Source organism: Phoenix dactylifera, chromosome 3, assembly GCF_009389715.1.
Source record: "Phoenix dactylifera cultivar Barhee BC4 chromosome 3, palm_55x_up_171113_PBpolish2nd_filt_p, whole genome shotgun sequence".
NCBI classification, from domain to species: Eukaryota; Viridiplantae; Streptophyta; class Magnoliopsida; order Arecales; family Arecaceae; genus Phoenix; species Phoenix dactylifera.
The window spans coordinates 758,277-783,910 of record NC_052394.1 but is presented as its reverse complement, the minus strand read 5'-3'; the positions used below and the strand labels follow the sequence as shown (position 1 = coordinate 783,910).

At 40.2% G+C, this 25,634-nt stretch overlaps 1 protein-coding gene and 1 long non-coding RNA gene across 2 annotated transcripts; both read right to left on the bottom strand.

The window, feature by feature from the left end:
• Positions 1-434: 434 nt before the first annotated feature.
• LOC103723669 (arginyl-tRNA--protein transferase 2) lies at positions 435-8,969 on the bottom strand. Its single transcript, XM_008814650.4, has 6 exons — positions 8,507-8,969; positions 6,288-6,326; positions 4,991-5,141; positions 3,693-4,838; positions 2,348-2,678; positions 435-837 (listed from the first exon to the last, which is right to left on the bottom strand). The coding sequence occupies exons 1-6, from the start codon at positions 8,661-8,663 to the stop codon at positions 712-714; spliced, it is 1,950 nt and encodes a 649-aa protein (XP_008812872.2). The 5' UTR covers positions 8,664-8,969; the 3' UTR covers positions 435-711.
• A 1,745-nt stretch (positions 8,970-10,714) lies between these two features.
• Positions 10,715-14,103, bottom strand: LOC103723678. The gene is made up of 2 exons (XR_005510878.1): positions 11,368-14,103; positions 10,715-11,286 (listed from the first exon to the last, which is right to left on the bottom strand). It is a non-coding gene; the product is annotated as an uncharacterized LOC103723678 (long non-coding RNA).
• Between the last annotated feature and the right edge of the window lie 11,531 nt (positions 14,104-25,634).

The window sequence follows — 25,634 nt, the reverse complement described above, 5'->3', positions numbered from 1 at the left end:
TGAAAAATAAAGCAGAGAATGATATTCAAAGTTCACAAATAAGATAATCAAATTTAACTTATCATGTATCATCATAATTACAATACATTCAGCAATTTAATAATATGTGATGAAGAAATTGACAACAAAGAACTAAAACATCATTTCATATTATGAAATGCCATGAGGCCCTATCAATATAAAATACTTTTATAAAAAATATTTTTATAAAAATATCATATAAAAATACTATAGAATGGTTAATTATATTAGGTCTGGAAGCTGATTAGTTCGCAGCCGGATAACTCCATCTAGTTGGAGGGCTAAATCCAAACCCACGTTTATAACCGGGTTCATTTCCAGTCAACGTAGAACTAACTCGACTGAAAAATAAATTTTATTCAGATGACTCTGTGCCGGTTGGCAGATCCACGTCAAATTTTATTGTCCCTAGCTGAGGCCTGCAAGGACTGAATCCTCTTTTCATTGAAGTCATATACAGTCGGAACCAAAAACACTCAATGATGGAAACCATTTCTTTTATGATAGAATGGTTTTGAAAAATCACTGAAAAGAGAGGAACGTTCCAATTCTCATAAAACAACCTTCGGTACTTTCTTGGTGGCTTTGTTTCCACCAAAATATCACCACAGAACATTAGGCTGGAAAAAGTTTCAACAATGGATGCTAGTGTAAGTTTCAACAAAAGTTGATTTGTATATCACAAAATAACTATCCAAGGGCATAAACCACATGATCAGCAAGCTCCTTTCCCACGACTTTCACGTATCTGTGAAGCTGCATTTCTAGCTCAGCAATATGCCCCTCCTCTATTGGGCCAAATACTCGCTGAAGGTCCTAATAAAAGCAGAAAAAAAAAAGACAGGTTAGGTCGGGCTGTATTTATAAAATCAGAGAGCCTGGCAGATATTGACAAAAACCATTATTCCCTGCTTAGGGTGCTACTAAAATTACAGAATCTTGGTTGCCTCTAAGGTTGTCTTCAGTCAACATCAATTTGCTTTCTACAATTTTTCGACTTCTACCTTTGAGGCGGGCTGCAATCTCAATCTGCTTCCGCTTCTAGTCGCTAAAGAAAGATTATTACATAAGAGGGTGGATATTTGCTATTAGATCTATTCCTTCCGCTAACTTTCCGGCTGTCTTCAATCAAGCTTCTAATAATGCAACACCTCAACCATCCAAAGAAAAAATGCCAACTTCTACCACAGCATGGTTATAATCTATACATATAGAAATAGCTTCTAATTGCTTTGTACAATTTATTTAATATTACTAGGCAAATACATAACCTCGTCTGGACCAGACCGGCAGTTCAAGCAGAAAACCAGCGAACCAAAAAAACTAGGTTTAACCAAAGTTTGCAAAGGCCTAAGTAAAGATCTGAACCTATAACCATAGACTAGCATACAAGCCACTCGACAATCAAGATACAATTCTAAGTTGCTTCATTTGATACTTCTAAATCTATATGTCAGTCATATTCCGAAGCATATTATCTTTTAATAATCAACTTCTCACATAAAAATTAATCTTTCCTCTTTTATTCAAGATCAAAAAATAAATATACTTTATTTTATTATTTTAAATATTTCCAGAATATTATTATTTAAAATATCAATAAGTTCTGCAAATCTCATTGAAGAAAAATTCCTTTTCAGTTTGATATAAAATCAAAAGACAAGTATACTTTATTTTATTCTTTTAAATATTTTCAAAACATTACTATTTAAAGTAATTAAAAAATACAAATAAGTTCTACATTTTTTTAAAAAAAATAATTCTTCTCTTTAATATGAAACCAAAAAATAACCACAGTTTATTTTATTATTTTGGATATTTCTAAAAATTTATTACAAATACCAATAAGTTCTCATTTTTTTTTATATATTATATGTACATTGTTTTTTCAAAGAATAGGGCATGACTCATGATTATTTTCTGTTTAAGCTGTAACTAAAGAGTACCATAGAGAAATGTGATTTAAAGGATAGTATTTAATATACAAGATATATTACTAATTATTCATATGCTTCTCACATGTATCTATTTTTAAATAATTTTGATTCTTAAAAATATTTTTAAATTATAACCTGCTTAGACTGATTTTCCAGGTCATTGGATCACTGACCTGGTGACTCACCCCTGGTCAGATCGGTAGTCTGGTTTTTATAACTATGCCTTAAAGAAATGGCTTTGTTGCTCTCAAGATATCAATACTCAAATTCTGGTTCCATCAACACATGAAACTTTGAGAGAGAGAACTATAAACAGCATGGACCTAACATTTTTTTATGCGCATGCAGGAAAGCAATAGGAAAGAACATAAAAAGCAGTTGACACTCACCTTGAATTTCACACGCGAACCACTTAAATCAATCACAATATTGCCAACATCGGGAGCTCTAGAATCATCAGTAACTGATGCACTTATAGCTTCTGGGCCCAATTCATCATCTAACCCTGTATCTGAATCTTCAAAATCAAGGTCAGTAATCTCATCTTCATTGCTAGAAGCTTCACCTGAGCCATCATGATCAGGACAAGAGTCCAACTGTCTGGTAATACTATCAGGATCCTGAGGTGGTGTTGGTCGATCTTGCAGGGCCACAAAATCAGATAGGACAACATATGACTTTTTGTCAAGTAAAGGTCTTACAATATCAAACGGCACCCACCTGCAAAATACAGCCTTAATAAATGGAAGCCTAAGACAACCTTCAGCTAAGAAAACACAAATGCATGCACTTAAATTATCGTAACCAGCAAAATGAGAGATATGTCTATGATCACAGAAGTTTTTCAGCATGATGGACAAATTAACATCAGTCTATATACGTTCAAGTAGCACTAAGTTAACCAAAAAAGGTCAAAAAAAAAAAATGGAGCATTTAAGCTATATTCGTTATTACCTCAAAAAGATGAATTCCAAATGTCACATATACCACACACATGCTATTAAGCAATAGGAAATCCAAGCACCTCTCATGGTTTTCATGTTTTTGGGATCTTCACCCACCTTTTACTCTCTTTGGTGGCATATGCATGAACCAGTCTTAAAAGGCTGAAGGTGGAGGCCTAGTGTTCAGCTTACAATGAAAAGGATTAAGTCTGGAGTGGTTCCAGAACTAAGGCTCGGATATTCCATACAGATAATCACAGATATCATCATAATATTTTGTAGCCTTTGAGTTGCCCCACTTGCTTTTATAAAGGTTAGGGAGTGGAAGCCCACGACTAATATGGTTAAAACTTGCTAAACAAAGTACACAAAAAGTAAACAAATTAAATGAGTCAACTTTCAAAGATAGATGATTGTCATTTTTTTACATTTGTTTTAGTTGTAATAAGGATGTTGGTTATTCTTTTAGCAATAAAGGAATACCATATAAGAGAATCTAATGAGGCGCATGTGTTTCTCTACCTCAAAATAATGCAGAGATGACATAACTTTGAAAAGGGTAAGATGTAAATGTTAATTCCAAAACTGAAGCCTTAAGGTATTCTCTGACTGCCTCACCTCAAGGAATAGCTTTTTAAGCCTCGATGCAAACTTTTAAAAACCGTGGTGTTTGCACAGGAAGAAATATATGATTATGCATACAATTAGAACCATGTCCATATTCCTACACTTCACACTAAATTTTCCAAGCATATCTTGATATGGTATCGCAATTCAAGGAAGAACATACTCATAACGAAGTGGACAGAGAAGTTCAGATGGACGATATGCTGCTTTGTATCTCATTTTGTGGCAGGAGTGAATGTAATAGCCGAGATAATAATACTGAATGCTAGGGCAATGGACCTGGGTCTCCTTTACCCAGTTTATTTCCTGCAAAGCTGAATACTTTCCAAGTGATAGAAAAGCAAAGTCAGGGTCCCAAAACAAATACTTGCTTGACAAACACCTTGGAAGTATATCCACCACACCAACTGCAATAAGCTTCCCATCAATCACATATTGCTGATGGAAAGAGCCGTAGCCATAAGCCGGAACTGTCTTATCACCACTACATGGTGGAATGAATACAATAGGAGTATCCACTAGAAATCTTCTGTAAGAGCTTTCTGTGACTTTCTCTGGTTTATCATCATGCACTTTAATCTGGTACTTTCTGTACAGCTCAAATTCTTCTGGATCAAAACTTGATCTTTTCATACGTATCTCTAGCTTTCTCCTCTTATAAGATGGAACTTTAGTACTGTCAGTCGAACTCCGTTTCGAAATACCTCCAATCTTTGGAGCTTGTTTACATGCATCACTGGTAAGCTCACTAGTCTTTTTGGTTGCAGAGTAAAAATGAAGGTGGCCAGTGCAAGCTTTTGTTAACACATCAGAAAGTTCACCATGTTGTTTCATGAAACATGCCAGCTTTTCTGCAATAATCTTTGGTGACATGTCTGCTAATTCTGCATCTGATGATAAACTTGTCTCAGTAATTTTTTTTTCCATTGATTTGAACCGTCTGAAAACTGCTGCTATCTGAAAACATATGCTACTTGTGTACAATAAATCCTCTGATGTTTCCATTAACTTCTTTTTCACTTGAGGGGTGACCTTTTTTACAACAGCTTTAGGAAGCTGGGTCGTAGTAGGAAAGTCACCACCTCCAAAGCACAATCTTACAGCATCATCTATTTTGTTTGACAAAAGAAGGATAAACTCATCTTCCTTGAACATCTTTTCACATGTATCAGCGGAAGATTCTTTTCCTGATGATGCTGACACTGCTGCCAAAGACTCATTGTCAGTCAGGTTGAATGTGCCCATTGAAGAATTTGGCTTATCTTTTGACTGATCAGGTTTCTTCATGCCCATGACACCATCTAAAAATCTAAAGATCAAGTTCTTATCAGCCGTTAAGCATATCTCATAGAAGATGGACCAATCAGTTTAATATTGATCTATAACATAGGCAGGTCTTAATAATCATCATCCAAGGAACGATCATTTAAATTATGGAAGGAAAAGGCTCAAGAAAAATACCTTTGCATTTTTTTACATACACGAACTTGCTCTTTGGAAAGAATAAACTCACTTGCCTTCAAACGAATGGTATAAGATGGGCAGCATGTCCTTTCCATATCAGGCTTGTAAAGATAACAGCCCGATCTCCTCCAGCCACGGTCAAGAAGCTCTGCCAGCAGGTAGCCAGAATGAGAAGACAAATGGAATTGCTAATCCCCAAAAAAAAGGTGGAGAAACATGGAGTACATAACAAGAGCATTGATTGTAGGGAAGGGATCTCTGTTAAACAAAAAAGAAATCCACAACTAATTACAGGTGTTTTCTTATATATGCTATTTATGTGGATATATAATGGATCCCTGTGAAAAAAATAGGCCAGATAAGGCTCCAACTTAGCACTGCAAAAGATATAAGGTGTTACAATTTCCAACTCTTAGGAATAAGGCTGATTCTCATAAGCTACAACTTGGAGATGAGGAAATTGAGATGGATAAGTAGCATATGTAGGCAGGGCAAATTATAAATACATGGTTAGTGAATCAAACAAGATGAACAAGTAGTGTTTAATAGATGTGATCTTAAGTAATAAGGATCCATTACATGGGTAAGATGGCAGTAGAAAGTCGATTATACTGAGACAAATTTGTTGCAAATATAGGATATCAGCATGTGGGTAGACTTTCTCAAATTGTTAATCACGTGGCGATGCAAACTAGATAGGACAGTACATAAGAAAGGGGGTAAGTTTTTGATGGCTTATGAAAGCAAGTGAAGAAGGATTAAAATGCCCCCTGTGGTGGAAATAATGCTCTACTAACATGAGGCAAATGTACGGGACTCATATGAACATTCCAAATTGTTGCAATAAGACATTTTTACATGGTAATGGATTTATTTTGTATGCAAATCAGTATTACTTCAGAACTGACCAAGCATAGCTTTGCATCATTTTATCTTAATTATTATTGAAATTTGTATGGAGACAACAGAATGAAATCAAAAATCTACAATTTATGCTGTTGTTGGAAGTCACTCAGCAGAGCATCTACATATTGTCAGTTAATTTCTGATTGCACCATTTCCTCATGGAAGATATTAAATGCAAGTTGACCACAATATAACCTTAAAATAACTATTGGAGTTCTGTTGTGTTCTATGTTTTCAAAAAGGGTCTGTTCTTACATAATGACCAAATCCAATTTCATATATCTTAACTAATACCATCTACAGTTTTGGTATTTCTGAATGCAGCAATTGTTCCATTGTTAGTGTGCGAAAAACTAAAATATGTTACTGAATATGTCAAGTCACAGACCTTGGTAGTCATCAGCTGTAATACTATTAGCCCATAAACCTGCACAAAAATCACAAACATGTGATCTTTAATAGAAGATCCATCAATGGATCTAAAAACAAAAACTAAATGAGAATGAGCCATGTCAACAAGTTATGCGATATATATGATTATTATGGAAAAACAAAAGAAAAATGGAAAAGGAGGAGAAATTTTGTGCTTCGAATTGCTTATCCCACTGACAATTGCATATAGCAACGTTCCATTAATTATAGAATCTATTGCCAGAATGTGGAACCAACCTGCAGCAAACCAAAATAACCCTACCCCTGTGCGATGTAGTGCAAACAAATTACCTCTTCACCAGAAGTTTTAAATCGTACAATTATATAGACACAATATATAAGCAACCAGATTAGCCGATCACAAGAATAGGACATTACACGACATATATTCTTGTCACATGCTGCATCCAAAAAAACTCAACTGTCCACTTCCAGACAACAATGACAATTAATCACTGATTTGAACATATCCAACTCAAACACCTATTTTAGGATTCATACATGCTGAATGCATTCATATAATGGAGAAAATACATAATCATTCACTTAAAAGCATAGTCCACATCCAACTTTTATCAACAAAAACAGAAGTAGAAAAGGTTAATTAAGAGATTTATATCAAAATTGGATTATTTTCTCTCAAGAAGAAAAAAGAAATGGATATGGGCCAGCTTACTTGCCACGCAAAAGACATCAATTTGAAAAATGGATAAGCAGTTTGCTTGGCAAGTAAGCCAAAGGAGCCATGTTGATTGACCTTTGCTTCAATGGATGTCATTTATGCTGTTCACAATAATCGAACAAGAGGGAACAAATGGATTAAACAAAATAATTTAATGATCTTTGCTGTCAAGTTTCAATTTTAAAACACTTAAGAGCACAAACAGACTCCCAGCCAACAAACTTCTATTGCTATTATCATCTTCTTAGAAATATTTCAAGATCATTCATTAATCTTCCTTAACCCAGTGATTGGCAAGAAGAAATATTCTTTGTCAGATGACATAGGAAGATAAAAATAACCTACCCTGCAAAAAAGAGAGTTCAAAACTCCCAAGAAGACATCTTACATCCCTCTTGAAAACACATAACCGTTCTCCTAAGCTTTTTCAAGTAACCAACAGAGGCACAAAAAATAGCAAGATTGAAAATGTCATTAATAAGATGTCAAAAGATTGCCATATGTCCTGATTAACAGAAATAAGATAAAATCTCCTTGGAAGACTCAATGTTAGATTTGTCCATGAGACCACACATACAAGCATTGTGGGGAAGGCGAAGGAAAAAAGCATAAAATGCAAGAGCTGGCTCTTATACTATGTCTAGTAACAGCAGCCATGTGAAGTTTGGGATTCAGTTGGACACCACTCCTGACAATTAGTTTTAAGGACTCGGTGGGATGACATTTCATGCATTCTCGGAGATATGAGAGTAGGAATCTAGGAGCTGCTTTGCATTATTATGAGCTTTGCATTATTATGAGTTAGACACTGGCCTTATACATGAGAGTAGAAGATCACTCATGGTTTGGAACTCAAAAGAAAAGTAGCATAAAACAAGTTGAGAAAGGGTAGATATTGGTTCCATTTGAATGGAATCTTATCAAACTAGACATACGCGTTGGGCACCAGAAACCTTGTTCTCAGTTCGAAATCTGCATCTGTAAGTGGAATATGAACTGCCATGCACAAATGCTCAGCCAAGATTTGTCGGGAAAAAAAAGAGCCGAAGGAATTGGAAGATACGAGCATTGGAGGAACAGGAAATTCGGGAGATGAGAAAGGGGAAAAGGAACTTGCTAACAAGGAGAAACCATCTAATCCACCGTGTTTCGGGTAAGGTGGATGGGAAAAACACGGATTCAATCAAGGAGGAAGACTACATAAGGCTCTGATAATTTGGTCTCGAAGCCGCATCATCGGATGCAATAGGAAGAGGGGAAAAGCAAAAGAAGAAAAAGAAAAGGTGGGGGAAGGGTCGGCAGATCATGGAACCGATTAATCGAAGAGGGGAGTCGAATCAAAATACACTGCACTATCAAAAGCTAACAAATCGTTCAAAAAATCAGGCTAACTTGTCTGGTGGATCAGAAAAGAAATCAACAACCCTAATTTATTAAAGCAACGAGAAATGAGAGAGGGATTTGGGGGGATAAATAGGGGGCGAAACTCAAACCGTGGGAGATGCTGGTGTATCGGGTGGATCTGCAGTAGCCGCAGGGGGTGCGCCTCCTGCCTTGATCGATCACCACCGTCTCCCCTTTCCCTCCGACGTTTCCGCTGCTGATATTGCTATCGCTATTGCTGCGGCTGCTGCTCGCCCCGTCCCCCATCGCCGCCCCTCCAAAATCTTCTTCTCCTTTCCTTTGCCCTTTCTTCTCTCTTTTCTCAGAAGCGGAGTCCCCACCGCCGATCGCCCTTTGCTCGCCGCGCCGATGAATTTATATTACATTGGAGTAGGCAGATGACATGAGCCTCCACGACCAATTAATCATCTCAGTTTCTATTTCGTTGTTATCGGCGCGGTGAAACAGCAGAATTGGAGGCCGGTGCGTGGAAAGGCAGCGGAGGCAACTTTGGATTCCAAACCCATACGACCTAAAATAAAGCCCTGCCTGCCGGAACGACGGGTAGCCTATCCCAGCCGTCAGCAGCCTCGCCGGGCGGTGGTATTTGCTGAAATAATTTAAAAATATTATTTTTAACCAAAAATATTTTTCTTTATATTAATATATTATAAATATACTAATATATTTATTAATAATATGTATATGCAATAATATATTTAATATATTTATTTTTATCTATTAATTATTAATAAATAATTAACAAATATTTATTAATTATCCATAAATTTAATATAAGATTTACTAATAATTAATATATTTATTTATATACAAAAATATGCTAAGATTTATTTATAATAAGAAATATATCTTTAGTGTATGTATAATTAATTTAAATTAAACAACATTTAGCTAATGTTGATAGTGTTTATGTAAGTAAGCCACAAATAGTCAACAAATAGAGTGAGAAAAAAATAATATTTATTTGAATTATATATTCAAAAATATTGTTGGATATTTGACAATATGTCCATGTAAGATTATCTCCAATCAAACATAGTAATTTTTTTCTGATATTATTTTACAGAGTAATTTTTTTACCAACCAATCGTTATAAAATTTATTATTTTCTGCAATTATTTTTTTAAATAAATATTTCCCAGGAATTATCAAATTATCCTCTAATCTGACGTACGCCAACCAGATAAATCCTAAAAAAATATCAATAGAATGGGGCGGGACTCAATTTTTTTTCCCTTTTTTTGGTAAACATATCTCTTTTTCTTCTTTCAGTACAGTACTCATGTTCTACTGAAGATGAGATGTGACATCTTGCCCGTGCCCATCTCTCAGGACATCCCACCCACGTACTTCGGTACTTTCTCTCCATCCCCCTCTTCTCCAATCCCAGCCAGATCTTTTTTTGTTCATTTCTACGATGTTTGTGCTTATTTCCGCATACCAGATGTTTAATATCTAAGAATTAGTATTTTATTTAGATATCTTTATATTTATTTTTGTAGAGTTAGTGTTTACTCTCGATAGATTAATGTTTACTCCCAATAGATTAGTATTTATTTTTGAATATTTAGTATTTTCAAACTATCAATTTATTCTTCTTCATTGTTATTTGCTGTAAGAGATACCCATATTAGTATTTATCTTGAACATCTCGATAAGTAGAATAGGAGAGAGGAGAAAGAGAGAGTGTATGGACAAGACATATATCAAGAAACATGCACGAACATGGATGGTGCGGTCTATCTCATTATCTATGTATGTATGTATGTAGCTGCAAGGTACATGTTGATCCATATTAGAGATTTTTTTTTTTTTTTTTTGGAACTCATGGAGCCTTTTAGAATCCAGCGGTTTGTCTGTCGCAAATTCTAACACAACCACTCCTTTACGTCTTGTAATCATGCTTTACCTTAATAAGTCTCTATATTCGAGATTATTACGGAGGCTGTCTTGAATCCCAAGGCTGTCTCTAACACGCACACGCGCACACGAACAAACTCTGCTTGCTTTACATCTGATAGCATTCCATGCTAGAGAATCTTAGGCTTTGTCTAAAACACACGCAAGCAAATTCTGATCAAGGTCATTGAACTGGCTACGGACTTTCCAAATTAATATGCCTTTTAGGAGCAGAATGCGAGACTTGCCTCCAGACCCATCAAACGAGTCTGGGAAAAGAACTCACCTTAGCTTCGCCTTCTATATGGTGTATAATGTGTTTTTCAGAAGCATTTCGTTGTGTATTATGCTGCTCCTTCCACATATCCAGCACAACTTTTAGAATAGACTAGAAGAGCTTGGCAAAAAAAATTGCTAAAAGGTATATAAAAGGAAAGGAAATTCAAGAGAGAACAAAAAGGCTGTAAGTAGGTTGTTTCTTTCCCAAAGAGCATCACACAAATATGTAAAATTACACAGCATCAAACTCTAAAGCACCACAGCTTGCTATCGCATTCATCATGCAGCCACCCAAGACTTCAGATGTTGGGCATTAGTGGTAGTAGATTCTTGATTGCTTGCAGATGAGTCGCAGCATCTTTTATCTCCATACGCTCTCCTGGCGACTCCTTGGCGCACGAAAGGCCAATTGCAAGCACAGCAATCAAGCATCTTTCAATCCTCTCACGTGCTTGGCTTCCACCTTGATTTACATGCAGCATTTCTTCACTCTCCTGTGAAATAAGGATGGATCCACAATCATGGTAACCTGGGAACCTTTTGAGAATTCGTCCTCAACGAATTTTTGAAAGAGTAAGACCATCTCTAAACATGTCATCCGTGGGCCTCTTCCCAGTAAACAACTCTAGCATAAGGATCCCATAACTGTAAACATCGCTTTGAACAGAGACTTGGCCTCCCATCCCATGCTCTGCAAAAATATAGGAATCAGGGAAGAGAAAAGAAGGAAAATCTAGCAAGATCTCTAGATATAGGGATGCTGCATCTTTACCTGGAGCAATGTATCCAATTGAGCCCTTTATAGCAAATGTACTAGTGCTAGATAGATCTCTGGATGACTTGTCGGTGCTCTCAGGAAGGAACCTTGCTAGCCCAAATCTCCCACATGAGCAGTCATGCTATCGTCAAGGAGAATGTTGCTTGGCTTTAGATCACAATGAATAATTGGTATCTCACAGTGGTTATGAAGATAATTCAGCGCAGCAGCCACGTCAAATCCTATGTTCAGCCTCTGGATGAGGCTTAGTTTCTTTGAATAAAATTTCTCGTCTGATCGTGGGTGCAACCACTTCTCTAGACTCCCGTTAGGCATGAATTGAAACACTAGAGCTCTAAAATCATTGCCTCTGGAATCAACACTCGCACATGCCGTCAAGATCTTTACAAGGTTGCGATGTCGGATGTTTCTCAGGGCCTCACACTCTGCCATGAAAGTCCTGAAAGCTCCTTGCAGTTGGAGGTTAAGCACCTTAACGGCAACAGTTCCACCCGTCACTCATCATCCCTTTAAATACAGAACCAAAAGTTCCCTCGCCAATCAGGTTATTGCATGAAAAGTCATCAGTTGCTTTCATCAACTCCGTGTAAGAAACTTTTTTAAGTAGATCCATCGAGGGAGTCGCGAACGAAGATTTCTTGGAGTTCCTTTCGAATAACAGGTGATGAGCAAACCAGATAACAGGATCAATGACAAGATTCCGCAAGCAACTGGGACAATTACTTTGAGCAGCACAAGGGACCTCTTCTTCTTTGATGTTTGACCTGGACACGCGGGCAAATGCAAATCCGAGATACCCCCACATAATTTGTCATTCCCGAGGATGGAAGCTGCACTAGCATTTTTGAAGACTCCCTTCCTTGGCACTTCACCATCAAGATCATTGAAGATAGGTTTACATGCTGCAAAAAACGTAGGTCTGCTAGAAAATCTGGGAATGGCCCGGACAAGTTGTTGAGTGAAAGATCCAACACTATGATGCCCTTTAAATTGCCCAGTGATGAAGGAATGGATCCTTGAAAGAAGTTCCCTTCTAAATAGAGGTATTCCAGCACCTGACAATCCCCAATTGCTGTTGGAATTTCACCCGACAATTTATTGTTGGAAATATTCAGAAACTGAAGATTGCGCAGCTTGCCTACTGAAGGTGGAAGCGGCCCCATCCAAGAGGTTACTGGATAAGTCCAGAAACTCCGATAAGGAGGAAAGGCTAAGGACTTCTCCGGGAATGGATCCACCAAGGTGGTTACGAGAAAGGTCTAGTGTGCCCAGACTCCGACAGTTGCCAAGACTCACCGGTACGCCTCCTTGCAAGTCATTCCCATCTAAATAAAGCTCATTTAAACCGGGTGAGGTTGCCAATGGAGGTCGGGATGGCCCCTGAAAATTTGTTGCCAAACAGGAGCAGAGCTTCTAGTTTTCCAAGTTTTCCAACAGAATCAGGAATGCTGCCGCCGAGAAGGTTCTGATTAAGGCCCAATATAGTCAGGTTTACCAAGTTCCCAATTCCGGGAGGAACGGTTCCATATATCCGGTTTTGCCCCATGGTTAACCTGTAGAGCTGGGTCGACAGATTGGCTATTGAGGCGGGCAGCGTCCCGCTAAGATCATTGTCGACTAGGCTCAAGAAACCCAGTTGACTACAGTTTGTCAGGGAAGAAATAAAGGCCCAATCATTGGCTTCTCTAGCCTTGAGCCTGTTCCCCCGTAGAGAAAGCCAAGAGAGATCTTGCAGGCTTCCAAGATTTGCAGGTATCCCTCCACTGAATTTGTTGCCACTAAGATCGATCTGTTGAAGCCCTGAAGCGTTAGCTAGCGAGAATGGGGATTGGTCCTTCAAGCTGGTTCCCGACCAAGTTGAGCCACAGGAGGTTTAGGAAGAGCGCTGCCGATGTCGAGTGGAAGTGTTCCTGAGAGCTGGTTTTCTACAGCACTCAAAGTTTGCAAAGATGAAGATATTGTAGAGGGACGATGGAATGGTGCCGGAATTATTTTGGTTGTCGGAAATTTGAAAAAACTGGAGCTGGTGAGGTGGCCTAGGTCCTCCGGAAGGTGGCCTTGGAGTTTGTTTTCCGACAAATCAAGAAAGGCGAGATGCGAGAGGTTGGTGAATGACGGAGGGATGTTCCCTGTGAGATTGTTGCCCGCTAGATATAGATCCTCGATTCCACCGAACAACGGTGGAATACCTCCAGTAAGGCCGTTGCTTGATAAATCAAGATAGGCCAGAGAGGAGAGGTCTGCGGAAAGAACGTGGTATGGCCCCGACAAGGCCGGTTGTCTGAAAGAAGAAAGATAGGCCAGAGAGGAGAGGTTCCCTAAGGAAAGCGGCATCTTCTCCAGTAAGCTCGTTTGCGCGACAGATCGAGTAACTGGAGAGACGAAAGGTTGCCTAGTGAAGGTGGGATGGCTCCGGCAAGCCTATTGCTGCCTAGATTCAGCCCGGCAAGCTGGGGAGAGAACCGAGCTGGACGGGAATGTTCCCCGAGAGCAGGTTGTCGGTCAAGTCGAGGCCTAAGAGGCTCCTGCACTGGCCTAGACTGGCGGGAATGGGCCCACCCAAGGGTTGGAGCTCAGGTTGAGGGTCTTTGAGGTGACGTAAATGGGCCAACGTCCGGGGGGACAACACCGCCGAGCCTGTTGCCGGGGAGGTGGAGTCGAGTAAGGAGGTGAGGTTTCCGATAGAGGGGGATATCGAGCCTTCCAAGGCTCAGGGGTCGAGGACCAGGCCACGACGCCTTCTCCTGGTCCGAGGACTGCAGGAGACGCCAGCCCACCTACAGATGGATGCACTTGCCATTCCACGACTTCAAGGATCTGTGGGGTCGTGGGTTATTGGCTGCCTTGAAAGCAAGCAGACGAACCGGTCGGTTTGGCTTCCTGAACGCTGAGGTAGGAGAGCAGCTTTGGAGGAGGAAGAGGAGGAGGAGGAGGAGAGGCCCAACGTACCTTGGAGCTGAGGGTGAGTTCTTTTGGGAATCCATTGCTAGGATTTGAAACCAAGCGTTAGAAGACGACGATGGTGGCGGAGACAAGTTGTTGGCACACGGTTGGATTAATAACCCCGGCAGCACGCTGCAAATAGAAAGCGCGCGCTATTGGCCTCTCTATTGATTAAACAAAAAAAAGGTGGCCGCCTGTGTTGAAGGACCAAGGGATATCAAAAGCAGCAAACAATCGAAGGAGACCCATGATGGGCAGGACTAAAGAACATCCAAAGTCAAGGAGAAGCAAACAATTGAAGGAGACCCATGAATGGGCGGGACTAAAGAACATCCAAAGTCAAAAAGAAGTGGCTCTAGATTCGCCTTAATGGGCTTAGAATATATTTCCACATGCTTTTGAAAAAGCATGCCCATAGCATTGATAATCTTCCCAACCGTTTCATAGATTTTGACTTGCATTTCTTAAGGCGCGCTACTCATAATTCAGCTTCCCAAAGGACAACTGGAAGGGGGCCAAAATCCACAATTTGGAAAAACATGGAGAATTTGGCAGCAGAAAGGAAGGAACCCAAAATTAACTTAAAAAAATTACAAGAAAGAACACCATTATCAATATGCTAATAAGCATATTAGGGTAAAATCAAAAAATTGAGATTAAAAGCAATAGTCACATGAAAAGCACAACCTCCACTGGGAAAAGAGAATAATTAGAGACTGAACAATTAAGTCAGCTGATCCATGTTATGATTCATGAAATCTGTACGGCATTCAATCAATCTCAATAAATCTGATAACATTTGGTCAATGAAGAAGATCTCAATTCTTCAAGAATTCAGAGAATATGTCACTGTGCTCAAACATGTGCCGCACCCAACAACTCAATTTCAGCCTACTTAAGCTAGAATAATGAGAAATAAATGCCCTCCGCAACTTGTACTTATCCTATTTGCATCCCAACTCAGGAGGTGCAAGCTAGATTGGTCACTTGGTGGCAAACTTAAGAATGACTATAGATTGAAATATCACCCCCAATAACTAGCATTGTGCAGATAACTCCTCTTTTTTTCTTAAAAAGACAACATGAAACTAATAGAGCTAAAGTAAGTAACATTAGAATGTCAGCAAGAATGAAGTTGGCACTGACATCTTTTGCTTAAATAATCTACTGATCTTTATAAAATAGATATCTGACAAACTGTGGAGATTCATCATTCTTCAGTCCTGAAGAAAAACTTGGAATACTTAGAGATGAGAAACAAAGCACATTGCATGTACAGCAGCAAATTGATACTTTGAAAGGAAGCATTTTACACCCATAGTCTTTTTTCCCCAACATTTCAGAGTACCTACGATTTTTTTTTTTCAAATTCATATATAACAATAAGAAAGAAAGGATAAATATGACTAAAAATTTGCTGACTTCTGATAGAACAGATTACCACAGATCACAATCTTCAATCTTGGTTACCTCCACCACAACCGCAAGCCATGGCATCTCCACATGCTAAAACATGGGAAGGCCCAAATGACCTTTTCCTTCTCAGAAGCATCCTGCTTTTAGTTGCTTCTTTGTAGATTCATCAGTCGCTCCGGGAAGCTGCTTCAGCGATGATACTCACCAGATGTACTTTCCACTGTCTTTTATGGGCAACAAAAATTTCGGATGCTGATGTCTGTCATCAGAATCACTTTGCAAAGCAATATAGGTTTGGTTACAGGTGACCCACTATAATCCTTGAGATGCATGGCCAGTGAAATATGCTCCATCTCAAATAATCTTAGAAGAAACATACCACTGCTTTCATCAACTCTGGCACGCTACTACGTTATGCCGGACGTAGAAAACAAGCAACTTGAGACCGAAGAAAAACCAGATGATGATAACAAAGTTGACTAAGAAGATGAAGGGCAAAAAATTTTCTGATAGCAATTATCTGCCTGATCCTATTTTTTGGGGGGCTTCTTGATCAAACCTCGCATATGTACCCTCATCTTTTTCTTCTGTAATCTAACAGCTCATGAAGTTCTTTCTTCATGCTAGAAGGACTCAAAAAAGCTTTTCTTTTTTTTTCTTTTTTTTTTGAAAGTTCAGTAGCAGAAATTAGGGGCCAATAAAATAGAGACAAGGCAGGTTATAAGGCCTAGGAGGGAAGCTGGCAATAAGGAATTTCATACTCTCACTTGTCTTATTGACACAACTGGTAAGAACAAACTAGCAATACAAAGGCTTAATCATGTAAAATAATGACTATCATTGTCTCTACGTGCCATGAACCATTCCTTAATAACAAAATGCTAGTTCAAAAAGGATGTATATCCCTACATGCTTTCTATTATAAGGAAATTATGCCATGTATTCTTCCAGCATCCTTGAAAATGACCTGAACCATGAAAACTCTTTTTTTAAACTTGCTGATTACATCCAAATTTCTTTGTTACCCTGTTTCAAGATACTTGCTTATTCTTCCTTAACTAGCGTAGCGGTTCGGTTGTGAGTTTCTCTCCTGCAACTCATCATTCATGCGGCATATGATCATGTCATCCCAAAAGCTTGTCATCGCTTCATTTTCGGGGGGTGTTAACTCCCAGGAAAATTTCGTTTTGCTTACAACGTTACTCCTCCAAGATTCACCATGCATCCAGCATGTGAACCCTTCGTTGTCACCTGATATCCCATCTAAACAGCCAATGCAAACAGAATTGTTGAGCATATTGGCATTCTGTTAAAACTTTCCATCCAGCAAAAGTCAACAAAGAGAACAAATCGTTCACATCAACTACAATCTCCAATTCTATGCAATATCTTCATCAACCTTTCTGTTTTTATATATTTGTTGATTCATAACAACAGGAGAGTGCACTTCAGAATGTATTTTCATTTAACTCCTCAATTATAAAATCAACCATGAGGAGCAGCTTGACAGACTTAACTCCAGATTTTTTTTTTTTTGGTACACCAGCTGCCCATGCTAATTCGTACAAGTACATCCACAAAGTCAGGAAAGAGACGGCTCATTGGAGGAGGAACAGATACTTGACGAGTCCAGAGGATCTCTCCGGAGTGTTGGGCAGCAAAGGAGGCGACCTAGTCAGCTGCTCTGTTCGCCCACACATGCACGGCCTTGAATGTAATGTCCGGGCCCACAACCTACTAGGCCAATAAGAAATGGGCCCAGTTAAGGGTTTGGGCCCAAATTTCACTGTGGGCAGTATATTATTAATGGTTATTATAATGGTACGGAAAAAAAAATGAAGGGATAAGACCGACAGGGAAGGGTTACCTACCCCCTGCTGGCAGCCGATGCCGGCGCGCCGGAGACAGGGGGGGCGGCGGCCAGTCCCGGAGTATGGAGGAAAGGAGAGGATGGGACTCTCAGAGGGGGGTTTCATCCTCTAAACAATTATTTAAGCCTCTGCGGCAACCCCAAGTCACAGACTCCCTAAACTTTGAACGAGAGGAGAGAGCCGAAGCCTGGAGCTAAGGCAAGACCCTGAAGCTCTCGGAAAGGAGGGACTACTAGGGAGGAAGCACTGCCGACTACAACCGCCAAGGTAAGGAGTTTTTTTAGGTTAGGGTTTAACAGAAGTAAGGAAACCCCTCTGTGGGGTGCTCTTCCCTCTGTGTCAACAGTGAAATAGAGGGGAGGAGGCCGGCACAGGAGAGGGAGAAAAACCCACAAGCCCGGGTCGGGTCGGACTCACAGGCCGCGACCATCCGGACCGAACCCACCGGGCTCGGCCTGTTGACGAACCGGACACCGGGCCTCGGCCGCGGGTACCTGGGGTTCGGGGGGCAACCCGGGCCGCAGATCTGGCCGGGACGACAACAGGGCGGCCACAGGGCCGCCAGCCCGGCCGGACCACCACCTCTTCTCCGGCAAGAGGCGGTGGTGCCGGAGGGAAGGATCAAAGAAAGAAAAGGAAGAAGGGAAGAAGAAAGAAAGAGAGAGGAGGAAGAGGCCGTAGATCCGGCCGGAGGAGAAGAAGAAGGCCGAAGGACCGGCCGAAATGGCTAGGGCTTCCGATCGGAACCAAGGAGAGAGAGAAAAAGGAGAGGAGGAGGGGACTTGCCCGTGTACGGCCGTGAGCGTCGCCGGTGCGGGCTCGGCCGGGAAGCCGAGAGCTCGGCCGCGGGCTCGACCGAAGAAGCCGAGAGCTCGGCTGTGGGAGTCGCCGATCGCGGTCCGACCCCCTCCCCGTGAGGAGGAGACCATCGACCTCCCTTCGCCGGAGAGGAGAGGAGAGGAGGAATGGGAGATCGGGATGAAAGGAAGCTTCGGGAAGGAGAAGGAAAAAAAAAAAAAAAAGAAGAAACGGTGAAGAAAAAGAAAGAAAAAGAGAAACAAAAAGAAAAGAAAAGAAAAAGAAAAGAAAAGAGTGGGTTAACGGGCCGGAATCGGGTTCGGATCCGAAACCCGTTAAGCCCAATAATAAGAAATTGGTTTAGCCAATTGAAGCTGAACCCGAGCCAAATCAAATTGGGCTAAGTCTGGACAAGCCCGATTTAAACCAGGTCCGAACCCAATTAAGCTGAGTTGGTCTCAGCAGACCTAATTGATTGTGAATCAGGCCCAATTCATGCCTAATTCAACTGACAGAAGGTCGAATTGACCTTGGGCTAACCTCGACTCAGGCCCAAATGAGCCACATTGACCAAATCAGAGGACCCAATTGGCTAGAAAAGGTTGGACCCAATTATAAACGAGGCCCAATCCTTTAATTAAAAACCCAGTCAACCCATGTGGACCCAATTTGGTTTTAAATCGAACCCCAAAGGCTCAAATTGGATTGGGCTAATCCTTGGATAGGACCCAAGCAAGTAAGTTCATAGTATGATGAACTAAGAGATTTTATAATAAATAAATGGGGAATAATGTAAACCCTATGATGTTGCTTTAGGTGATTAAAGATTTGTCACCTGGACTTGAGCAATTTGGAAAGCGAATTGCTGTAAGTAATCTACCTTAATCTTATCGTAGATCTTGTATTACGTTTTATAAGATGAACCAGTGTTTTTCATACAATTTGAATTGTATACATGATTTGTGAAGAAAGTAAGTAACTTGTTTTAATCTTGTTGTGAATCATGTATGTAAGTAGCCTGCCCTAATCTTTATGGATCATACATGAAATTTAACATGTTATGCATGTACTGTAGGCTAAGAACGATATGTGTATCTGACATGCTCTAGTTACACAAGATATGATGATATATGCTTTATATTCCGTTATGCCTACAAAATACTGGGATTACATTACATGCTAAGATATGAGTTATGAAATATGAACATGGGTGGTACATGTCAGTCACATAATTCATAGTTGTGCACATATTATGTTTTCATAGCTCTTGTGATACATGCAAAATGAATGGAGTTCCATGTTATGATTTTTTTAGCATGAGTGTAAAGAATGATAATGATTTGCTCTAGCTGCATATTGCTTGTAAGGGGTACCTAAGAACTCTATTGCTACGGGCCGAATGCAACTGAGCCGGCCTTGCCAGTGGCCGATAATGACTGAGCCAGCCCCGCCAGTGGCCGACTAATAACTGAGCAGGCCCCGCCAGTGACCAATAATGAATTCGCCGTAGCATCTATGAGGTACTACCTATACGAAGCATTATTTATGAACTCTTAAGAGCTACTGACCCAATGTAACTGAGCCGGCCTTGCCAGTGGCCGAGAATGACTGAGCCAGCCCCGCCAGTGGCCGCCTAATAACTGAGCCGGTCTCGCCAGTGGCCAAGAATGACTTCGCAGTAGCATTTAAGAGCACGACCACGGCATGCCGGGGCACGGTTTCATATGCATACTTTATGAAAATGATATTTGAAGCATGATCATGAGGCTCGTTTCAGAGCCTGGGTATATGAGGCGGGTGCTTCCAAATCCTGCAGATGTTTTTTGGGGAGAAGCAAAATCGGTGAGGGGTGAAGGACGCTTGCGTGAAGCCCCGGAACCGGCCAACATCTGGCAGGGGAGCCCCGTGTTTCCCCCTCATGTGGGCCCGATAGTCACGTGCCCTGCGCAGGCGGGCCGTGACATTTATGAACGTGCTGGCCAAAGCATACATTGTTTTACAACGGGTTTTTTTGAATATATCCTTATGAATGTTGTATTTTGCTATAACCGCTATCTCCTTTAAATTGCATACATATTATGCCATGATGATGATTAGATAAATATGCATGTCAGCTTCTCAAACCCTGCATAAACATGGTTACCGTTATGTTCGATCCGGTAAGATTATGTATGATTACTTACTGAGCCGTGTAGCTCATATCCGTTCATTTACTTTTTCTTTCAGATCCTTACCACTGATAGCTGCCAGAGACACGTTAATTTGGTATCAGGGCTTCTTTCTTTTGGGGTAAAGCAAGTATACTTTTGTGTACATAAACTACATAGAAGCTCTGTATTTGGGTACTGACCAGCAGTTGTACTAAGAATGCTTTCATATGAAAAGATTCGGTTGGTTTGACTACCCTGTTACCCAGGTATGAGGCTGCGTGCTATTATGGGCGGTAGTCGGCAATAGCACGGCCGTGTCACGGATCCGGGTCCGGGGCGTGACATTCTAGTGGTATCAGAGCAATAGGTTAACCATGAGTAAAAATTTTAAGCTTTAATAAGGAATGGGTAGTTAAGTCTCATTTAGTGAGATTCCGCATAACCGGAAAGAAAAAAAGATTTTATTGGTCGTATCATCGGTCAGTCACGAAAATTGCTTGACACAAATATTTTGATAGGTGATAATGAGCAACAAAAAGAAAGAAGCTAGGGCTAATACAAAGCCATTCTAGGGGCATGATTGTGACAGGTATGGTATTAGAGCTTAAGATTTAAGACTACTAAGGATTTTGGTGTTTTGAATCAGAATGCTAACGAGCCATGCCAAAATAAGAAAAAGCTATTTTGGAGATTTCTCGACGGAGTAATTTGTATTTTGGATTATGATTAAATTAGATTTTGACTGATGTTAAGTGGAATACTAGCCATGGAATATTAAAGTACATTGTGATTATTTATGTATCAGTATATAGGTGATATTGGAAGTTTAACTTGGTACTGGGTACTGTGGATGATACTTCTAGTTTGAAGTTAATTATTTTGATGGCAAGATAGGGTTTATTCATAAGTTGTTTAAGGCTTGGACAAGGAAAGATATTTAATATTCTTCGAGGATAAATCTGTATGACAATTATGCAGGCAACTATTATATAGAAAGAAAGTATATTTGAGAAATGAGATTTAAGAATTTCTCCTTTGTTTACTTGGAATGTGAAATATTAGATCTTTGCAAATTATAATGCAAGATTAATATTTCGATTGGAAGTCATTTAGTAAATTCTGAGAATAATTTTCAATGTTGAAGAATATTTTAGGCTCAAATGTTCTACTATGGATAAAGTGCAGTAGTTTGTGATCCTGTGATAAATCAATTAAACGAATATTAGTTGATGTTTTGACAAAAAAAAAAAAAAAGAAGAAGATGATGATGACATGGGGTCATTAGGAAATGCGAGTGGAATCAGCAATAGAGTTGATATGGGAACATGCCCAATAGCACATGATGTTTCAGGAGTTTGTATTTAGTCCCTGCTTCTAAGATTTGAATAAAGTATTTCATCTCTAATAGAAGCAATTATAAATGCTTCGTTTATCACTAAGAAGCAAGTTTAAATTGTTTCATGAGGAAGGTGAAAGTATGGATGATAATTCATATCATCGTCTAGTGGAAGAGCAAAGAAGAAGATTTTTAAATAAGATCTTACAACAAAAGTATGCATCTCTTTCTTTTAACGGATGTGAGATCGAGAATCACCTTCTAGCAATGCTAAAATAGGGCAGATTATTGTTCATGCAATTTAAGATACCTAATATAAGATTGGGATATAGAATAATTTTCAGAAGTTTACACAATTCCGAGCTTAAAATGTTCTAAGATGACTTGAGGCTTTCTCTTATTAGGAAAGAAGGCTTATTTTCAATAATGAAGTTGTTGAAAATGTAAAATTCATTTAAAGCGTTGTCGCTTATTTAAGAGGATCTTATGTTGGGATACCCTTTCTTTACTCGCTCATGGAAAAGTAAAAAGAAGTTTTGGCTAAGTAACATTCGATCAAGATGGAGGAAAGATTTGAAATGCAAATACAGATGAGGAATTAAATAGTTTTGTTTGTAGGCAAATAGTATGTTGATCAAAAGTTATTTGTGAATTCAAAGGAATTTGATCAGAATGCGCAGCGAAAACATAGTGATCTGAATTATTAATCTAAGTTGGCCAGAAGTATTATTCTTTTGATTCGGAAAGTTTTAATAACAAAAGATTTGATCTGTTTTCTTGTGTAGTAAGATTTTTCTGGATAAATAAAAGGAGAATGTTCTGATTTTTGGATAGCACTGTGCTATCCTAGATTCTCCAGTTTTGTCATGCTAAGAAACTTCTTAGCATCTTTTGACATGAATTAATAGATCATCGATTTTGATCTTGGATCTAGAATATGTTGGTATGAACCTTCTCCTCCTAAATTTGAAGCTTGAATTTTTTAATTAATATCCATCCTTTATTCGATTGAAAGAAATTGAGGTTGTCAATTGACTTTGATGAATATCTATCAAGGGTGGATTGAAGTTGTTTATGATCTAATCTTGTGATAGATCGGGTAATCGAGAGCAGTTGATACTTTGACAAAGAAACTCGAAGTTCTTATTCAGAATTGAGATGTAGATTTTTGTGTATAAGAGAAAAGTTTGATTTAGATCACCTACCAAAAGAATCAAATCTGAAAATGTTAGACCTTATTCTTTTGATAAGATCTAATGATGAAACTGTATTGATGAATAGAATTATTGAAAAATTTGAATTAGAATTCTAATGGAGAAAAGTGTTGTTGATTCTCTGAATAATCTGGAGATAGCTATATAATTTCACCAGTGAGTTTTTCTATTGTTGGCAATTCCTGGAGATTTTGAGCATCTTAAATTTAGTATTAACGGATTGATGGTGCCTTAGGGCTTAGACCTGGAATGTTCCTTACTCCTAGCTATGACATTTTCGATCTACCTATTTGAAAGGGGTTTGAGTTTTGCTAGGATAAAGGTTGATCATTAAATTGTAGGCAAAGTTAAGAGAAGAAAGAGGATTATAGATTATGAAAAGTATTTGATGCTAATGCTCTCACCTATTTCTATTAACCGATTACGACCGTTGTGTGGACTTAATCGAGAGCAATTAATTTCTTGGGCCAAGAATCATAGCATTTAAAATCTAAGGTTGGAAGATTAGTCTTCTTTTGAAAGAGATCAAAGAACTCCTATATCATAGATGGAAGGTTCAAGTTTTGAGATGCCATGACTTTGTATGTCAAAATCTTATCAAATCTTAGTAGGTACTCTGAGAGAAGACTAACTGAGATCTCGAGGATGACTCAATGGTTGAATACTTTTAAAGCTGAACCTTAAGGTATGACTAATTTCGAGGACGAAATTTATTTTAAGGGGGGTAGGATGTAATGTCCGGGCCCACAACCTACTAGGCCCAATAAGAAATGGGCCCAGTTAAGGGTTTGGGCCCAAATTTCACTGTGGAGTATTATTTAATGTTATTATAATTAAAAAAAAAAGAAGGGATAAGACCGACAGGGAAGGGTGACCCTCACCCCTGCTGGCAGCCGATGCGCGCACCGGAGACAGGGGGGCGGCGGCCAGTCCCGGAGAGGAGGAATGGAGAGGATGGGACCTCTCAGAGGGGGTTCATCCTCTAAACAATTATTTAAGCCTCTGCCGGCAACCCCAAGTCACAGACCCCTAAAACTGAACGAGAGAGAGAGCCGAAGCCCTGGAGCCTAAGGCCAAGGAGCCCTGAAGCTCTGGGAAAGGAAGGACTACTAGGGAGGAAGCACTGCCGACTACAACCGGCCAAGGTAAGGAGTTTTTTTAGGTTAGGGTTTAACAAAAGTAAGGAAACCCCTCTGTGGGGTGCTCTTCCCCTCTGTGTCAACAGTGAAATAGAGGGGAGGAGGCCGGCACAGGAGAGGGAGAAAAACCCACAAGCCCGGGTCGGGTCGGACTCATAGGCCGCGACCATCCGGACCGAACCCAACCGGGCTCGGCCTGTTGACGAACCGGACACCGCGGCCTCGGCCGCGGGTACCTTGGGTTCGGGGGGCAACCCGGGCCGCCAGATCTGGCCGGGACGACAACAGAGGCGGCCACAGGGCCGCCAGCCCTGGCCGGACCACCACCTCTTCTCCGGCAAGAGGCGGTGGTGCCGGAGGGAAGGATCAAAGAAAAGAAAAGGAAGAAGGGAAGAAGAAAGAAAGAGAGAGGAGAAGGCCGTAGATCCGGCCGGAGGAGAAGAAGAAGGCCGGAGGACCGGCCGAAATGGCTAGGGCTTCCGATCGGAACCAAGGAGAGAGAGAAAAAGGAGAGGAGGAGGGGACTTGCCCGTGTACGGCCGTGAGCGTCGCCGGTGCGGGCTCGGCCGGGGAAGCCGAGAGCTCGGCCGCGGGCTCGACCGAAGAAGCCGAGAGCTCGGCTGCGGGCGTCGCCGATCGCGGTCCGACCCCCTCCCCGTGAGGAGGAGACCATCGACCTCCCTTCGCCGGAGAGGAGAGGAGAGGAGGAATGGGAGATCGGGATGAAAGGAAGCTTCGGGAAGGAGAAGAAAAAAAAAAAAAGAAGAAGAAACGGTGAAGAAAAAGAAAGAAAAAGAGAAAGAAAAAGAAAAGAAAAGAGTGGGTTAACGGGCCGGAATCGGGTTCGGATCCGAAACCCGTTAAGCCCAATAATAAGAAATTGGTTTAGCCAATTGAAGCTGAACCCGAGCCCAATCAAATTGGGCTAAGTCTGGACAAGCCCGATTTAAACCAGATCCGAACCCAATTAAGCTGAGTTGGTCTCAGCAGACCTAATTGATTGTGAATCAGGCCCAATTCATGCCCAATTCAACTGACAGAAGGTCGAATTGACCTTGGGCTAACCTCGACTCAGGCCCAAATGAGCCACATTGACCAAATCAGAGGACCCAATTGGCTAGAAAAGGTTGGACCCAATTATAAACGAGGCCCAATCCTTTAATTAAAAACCCAGTCAACCCATGTGGACCCAATTTGGTTTTAAATCGAACCCCAAAGGCTTCAAATTGGATTTGGGCTAAATCCTTGGATAGGACCCAAGCAAGTAAGTTCATAGTATGATGAACTAAGAGATTTTATAATAAATAAATGGAGAATAATGTAAACCCTATGATGTTGCTTTAGGTGATTAAAGATTTGTCACCTGGACTTGAGCAATTTGGAAAGCGAATTGC

Bases quoted from the DNA above. Each gene is read 5' to 3' on its own strand.
- LOC103723669 (XM_008814650.4), bottom strand. From the start codon at position 8,663: ATGGGGGACGGGGCGAGCAGCAGCCGCAGCAATAGCGATAGCAATATC. The intron at 4,839-4,990 runs GTATTTTTCTTG...CTTGATCTTTAG, and splicing joins GTATGTAAAAAAATGCAAAG to ATTTTTAGATGGTGTCATGG. The intron at 838-2,347 runs GTGAGTGTCAAC...TGCTTTTATTAG, and splicing joins GTTCGCGTGTGAAATTCAAG to GACCTTCAGCGAGTATTTGG.